The following is a 5,653-nucleotide window of genomic DNA, read 5'->3' as shown; positions in this document are numbered from 1 at the left end:
CTACTGAATTGAGGCATCGATTGGAGGACTTTTCAGATAATCCTGTTTTCGTCTTGGAAAAATTGACATAGAGCTCTTCCTAGCCTTCATCCGAGATGAAGAATATGTCCTTGGGTCAACCTTGGAGGGAATTTGTAGCTGTGGATCAGTAACCACATTACATGTATTGTGTAGGGTATGTTCCCCATGGTAAAAAGAGTTCTCAAGGCCAGAAGGTGATCCCAGGCGATTAGAGTAACCAGTGACGTACTTCTGCCGGGAATCAGCGTGGTAAGAGACTGGCGGGACCTTATTGGAGGGGAACTGGACGCAGCCGGATACATCAGACATATTGGGTTTCGCCAAGTCTTCTCCGAGTTCGCGTGAATCTGTATGGGCTGCAATGAAAATACAAAGAAATTTTGTGGATTTGTAAACTCACTGAGAAACCTAATAGGTCAGAAATGTAGATGAGTTTTTTTTACCTTGCAATAGAAGACCTCTGTCAAAGGTTACAAAACAGATGATCGCAAAAATCAAACTGGCAAAAAGCAAAACACATGCAGTGACACCCGTAAACTTTACTAATCAAGGACAAAATAAACATATGAATATTCGGGAGGCAGTCAGTGTATGGACAATTGAGTTCTCTGGTCTGCATAGGGCACTCCCTACGTACAGAATATCCAATTTTCAGTCATGACATGCGAGTCTTTAGACGCAAGTAGAAATATGCTTAGTATCCTGAATAAAAAAAACAATCTTCAACTGCTCTATACACAGAGATCTTTTGAATAGTGTAGATCTTGAGCGTACAGAAGCATAAAATCGAAAACCACAAAACAGATCAACCCGATGATGTTTTCGTTGTTTAATGACCAGCTACCCTCAGTAACGGGGAAGTTTATTTGATTAATGACGGGGTCAGAAACTATTGGATCAGTTTTCGACAGCCAACATTGAGATTATGAACATGAACATTGATAAAACCTGACTCACTGTCCTAAAAACAGCCAAGGTAAAGAGAGACCAAGAAGAGCAATCAAAATCTTCTTGAAGAGGGGAGACCTGTGCAGATGGTTTGATTGCTCGTTTGGATCCCATACGTGTATGATTAATTCATCGAGCCAAAGTGACTATAGCAGGACTTTCTCAGTAATATCGGATGTTTAAGTCATGCTTCTCAATTGATGAGCTCACCAGAAATACAACAATGAAGTATGCGTTCAAATGTAAGGTAACAGTGAATGCAAGTGAAAAACTATGTGCAACTCGCACAGTTCGACCTGCTCCTAATCTTTTAAAAGTTCGCCAGTCCAGAACCTATAACCCCCAAACATAGTGTCAGCCATTCATCTTTGACACGAAAGTACAAACGTCCTACTCACAGAATACAATTTGTACGATACATAGGAGGTGGCTAATAATCCTAGTACGGCAAAGACAACAGCAGCTGAATCCAGTCGTAGTACGTCAGCCCAGTACATCGGAAGGACGTCTATTCCGCCACAATGGTTGATGACCACCTGATGAAACTGTTCCAAATATACCAACATGAGTGATTCTTTATGTTCAAAGTCTTCTCAGCTACATCTCGAGGATACCACCCGGGTGTTGACGTACATATTCGTGTAACAGATTGGTTTCGTGAAGATCGAGGGCGCCAAACACAGTGATGATTATATCTGCTACCCACACCGCTGCGAGATGAGGGACAGACTCAAGTATCAATGCCCACATGCCCAGACCCCAGACCTACATCGGATGACTCCAGGATTAGATCATCGTAGCCTGGCTCAAGAAGCCAATAAGGTATGTGAACAGCTTACCCAGGGCTGAAAGACCACAGTAGCTATATTCGTGCGGTAATTTCGATCTAGATTCAAGAGGGGCTTCTTGAGTTCTTGGATGCACTCAGAGTTTAAAGTTACCAGCTTATTGTCAAGAATGAATGATGTGGAATTGGCCATAGAACCGTCTACCGTAGAACCATTGCGTGCTTTCTGTATTGCCGTTCGCAGCGGCAAAACCTTAGATTTCAGAGCTTCAGGATGTTCCATGGAGAAGATGATGTTAAGCAACAACTTGGCCCCATTATGCTAGATATGTTTGGAGTTCCATAATGCATGAGCAACAGTGATAAAAGGCTTTTCAGACGCTGGGACATAAGTGTTCAAAAGACTGACATTTATAGTGAGACTTCGACTGCAAAGCCAACACTGAAGTAAAGTTAAAGATGTGGTAATTATGACGAAGATGCACAAAAACCGATGCGAAAATAGTCGATAAAGCTAAAAGCACAAAATGCGAGTGTTCAGCGTTCAAGATCTTCAGCGCAAGGAATCTGAGATGGCTTACATAACCCGTCTCTCGGAAGCATGAAGGCATAATGTGGGCCAAATCAGATTAATTTGCGGTGTTCGTATAGGGCATTAACAAGGAAGACAGTCGTCCGTATGCCAGCCTTGAACTTAAAGAATAGGTGGTCCAACGAATATGTGATTAAAAAGATTATGTACCTTGTCAAATTGAATTGCTTCGGAGGATTAGAATGAAATTTCCTCTCGATGGGAGGAAGACTTCTCTCTTTCATTTCGATTACAACAGTAGTCAATAAAACACCCTCGACACACCACACGCTGATCTTGGAGACATTGTCGTCTGTCTCCGCAATGCCTGAGTTGCTAGAGACCATCATGCGGGTTTCGGTGGATGGAGTTCGAATGCATCTTTCAATAAAGCTAACCTGAGGAGTTTACATATCATCTGTTTCTCGTTCGCTTCCGAGTCGTAATCTGTGATCCCGGTACCTTTCACAACGACGTGACTTGCAACCAGGTCAAGAGCAAAGACTCTTCCCAACGACGCATCGATTGTTTAAGGCTCGAACGGTTTTCTGATCATCTTGTTCTTACATCATCACTGCGGGGGTTCAAGTTGACGTCGTTTACGTCGTTAGAAGCTCTCAACAAAATATTTAAGAATAGGTTAGTGTTGAAGTGGTTCAAGCTGATACTCACGATGAGAGTGATTTAGCTTGAATCGGGGCGTTGAGCCCTAATTGCAATGTAGTGATAAGAACTATACAGAATAGTTAAGTACATGTGCAAGACTCAAAGCATCAAAAAGGTCCGCTATGGGGCGGCCTAAAAAGTAACTACTATATAAGATCTCTATGAATGGTAAAGAGCGTCACTCATGGTAAAGAGATTCGTCTATATTTTTTGGATGAGGTAAAGAGCACAGCGTGCAGATCATTCGCAAGGCGAATGATCACTCATCGTACAGGGAGGCTCTTTCACAGGTCTCAACACCTGTCACCTATTCTCCTTTCTAGAAGCTCGCTCCTAGTCCAAAGAATTGATTATTAAGGATCTTTGAATCCAAATTTTCCTAAGTACAACAACCTGGACATAATCCTAATTGTTCATGAAACAGATCACAAGTAGAACAAAAGATATGTTTACAACGATTACACATGAATTTAGAAGACTGATTTGTGATAGTAGTGGTAGTGGTAGTAGTAGTAGTAGTAGTAGTAGATGAAGTAGAAAAAACTTGGGAACAACCATAACAAGACGTAGGACATTCTATTTCGTGATTTTCACTCGAACTATCCCCCCCACCAAAAACACAAAAAAAGCTTATATCAGTAAAAAATAAATCATGAATCGATCTTAGAATTTGAATCCGAAAGATAGATACCTATCAATTTCTTTCCAATTAGCTACTGGAAAAAGATGTCGATAACTTCTAGCCAAATGAGGAGAGCTAACGACTGTTAAACCACAAATCAAACAATCGGTAGGTACATCACATAATTTACTACCACATCTAGGACAAATAAATCCAGATGATTTCAATTTAGAATGACAAGCACATAAAGATGGGATCGGATTCGAGAGTTTAGTTGGGAATCCCATTTGCATCAAATCTGATGAAGTGGTATTGGTAGATCGATTGGATTGACTCGTACTTGAGTTTACAAGTGATGGTGGGGGTGGTATGGATTCGAATAATAGCTCTTTGAAATGAGTTTCGTTCATGATCACACCATATTTACCTAAGATCCCGGAGGAAAGAATCAGATCAAAGAACCCAATCAGGGACGTCAACAAGCTTGGTTCAAGGCACGAATGAAACCCTATTAGACAAACCTTTAGTCTTTCGACATATTTCTTTACAAATATTGATCTCTGCAGACAAGCCTACGATCGAAACTCGCATACTGAGATATACAGAGCATGGTATTAGGAAGCGATCGTGTTCCTCAGAGATACTTCAAGAATGGTTGATAAGAGAATGAGGCACATACCGATCTTTTTCTAACTTTTCGATCGTTTTATGTATATCTTCTGGATCACAAGTTGTCAAAGATCCCATGATGACCAAAGTTTCCTTAGATCCATGAGGAGGTAAATGACTATGATCGAGGTGATCATTAGATAGAGACTTATCACACATAAATCTTGATAACCCATAACTCACGCCAGAGTAGCACGTGCCATCTCAAGTGCATTTTGAAGAGATGGCTCTCCTGAAGGTTCGAGTTTACGTTTATTACTCAATGCTTTGTGATGATCGACTGGATTACCTGATATCAGTAACCAAACGCGTAAATCATAAGTGAGAATCTTGTTCATCAATATAATCCAGAAGATCAAAAACATACCAGATAGAGGACTTAACCTTTCAGCAATAGCATCTTTGGTAATAAAGATACACATTTGACTAATTGGATTTTGATCGAAAAACTCGGTAACAAATTCCTATTGAAGATAAACCAAACCAAAGATAATGATGATGAGTTCCAGAATGAGATGTATTTAGGAAAAAGGATCGCGGTCTTGTTAAATGATCACCACACCTGAGCATAGTTTAAACTCATTTCTAATCGATTAGGTCGTAAATCGCGATCGGTCATAGCCAATGAAAGATCGATGACTAAACAAAGATGTCGAATGATACCTCGTTGAATAGAAGTAGTATCTCGAATGATCCTATTCCGATCATAATATCAATACCAATCCATGATCAATAATTGGTTTCTTGACCAAAAGGCATTTGAAGTAAGTTGATTTGATACCTTTTACGTTTATTAGCCATTAATTGATTGACAGCTCCTTCAAGACTACCAGAATCATCTTCTCTAACGTTATCCCAACTTCTTTTGTATTCATCTTCCCAAGCATAACCTTGACCATCTTTACTTGCATAAGCTGTTGCTTTTTTCTTTGATTTGGGTGGAGCTTGAGTACTTGTGTTTGTGGTGGTGGTGGTGGTTTGATTTTGTTTTGATCTTGTGGTTCTACTTGTTGGATTGTAATCTGAATCACCGTCATCTGAATCTGAATCGATAGGTGGCATGTTTTGAAACGAATGAAGTTGATGATAAGAGTGTGGCAGGGCTACAACATAATTTACAATCAAAACCACTTTGTAGAACATATTTCAAGCTTAACTCATCAAGATCGGTTTTGGTTCCTGTATTTCGGTACAAGCCAAGGAATGAACTTTGACAAACAATCAAAACTCTGCTATTTTCATTCAAACTCACACTTTTTGGTCCTTTGAAAGTCAATTGGCATATATTTCTCTTTTGATACTTATCAGTACTCAATTCAGCAGAAGTTCCCCTTTCTGATTAGGGATTGGGCGAAGTGAATTTTTGTAA

At 40.0% G+C, this 5,653-nt stretch overlaps 2 protein-coding genes across 2 annotated transcripts; both read right to left on the bottom strand.

Moving 5' to 3' along the window:
* MELLADRAFT_85277 (uncharacterized protein) lies at nucleotides 1–2,367 on the bottom strand (the record flags this gene model as incomplete). Its single annotated transcript, XM_007408653.1, has 12 exons — nucleotides 1–377; nucleotides 465–563; nucleotides 659–714; nucleotides 832–866; nucleotides 979–982; nucleotides 1,048–1,115; nucleotides 1,180–1,302; nucleotides 1,368–1,514; nucleotides 1,603–1,734; nucleotides 1,809–2,078; nucleotides 2,166–2,270; nucleotides 2,338–2,367. 12 exons carry the CDS (start codon nucleotides 2,365–2,367, stop codon nucleotides 1–3), a joined length of 1,446 nt encoding a protein of 481 aa, XP_007408715.1.
* A 1,005-nt stretch (nucleotides 2,368–3,372) lies between these two features.
* Nucleotides 3,373–5,346, bottom strand: MELLADRAFT_35246 (uncharacterized protein; the record flags this gene model as incomplete). The annotated part of the gene is made up of 8 exons (XM_007408652.1): nucleotides 3,373–3,586; nucleotides 3,685–4,042; nucleotides 4,137–4,207; nucleotides 4,295–4,402; nucleotides 4,468–4,573; nucleotides 4,652–4,748; nucleotides 4,847–4,979; nucleotides 5,066–5,346. 8 exons carry the CDS (start codon nucleotides 5,344–5,346, stop codon nucleotides 3,373–3,375), a joined length of 1,368 nt encoding a protein of 455 aa, XP_007408714.1.
* Nucleotides 5,347–5,653: the final 307 nt, after the last annotated feature.

This window comes from Melampsora larici-populina (genome assembly GCF_000204055.1).
Source record: "Melampsora larici-populina 98AG31 unplaced genomic scaffold MELLAscaffold_13, whole genome shotgun sequence".
NCBI classification, from domain to species: domain Eukaryota; kingdom Fungi; phylum Basidiomycota; class Pucciniomycetes; order Pucciniales; family Melampsoraceae; genus Melampsora; species Melampsora laricis-populina.
Note: the sequence above shows the minus strand (reverse complement) of the source record. Positions and strands in the feature narration are given on the sequence as shown.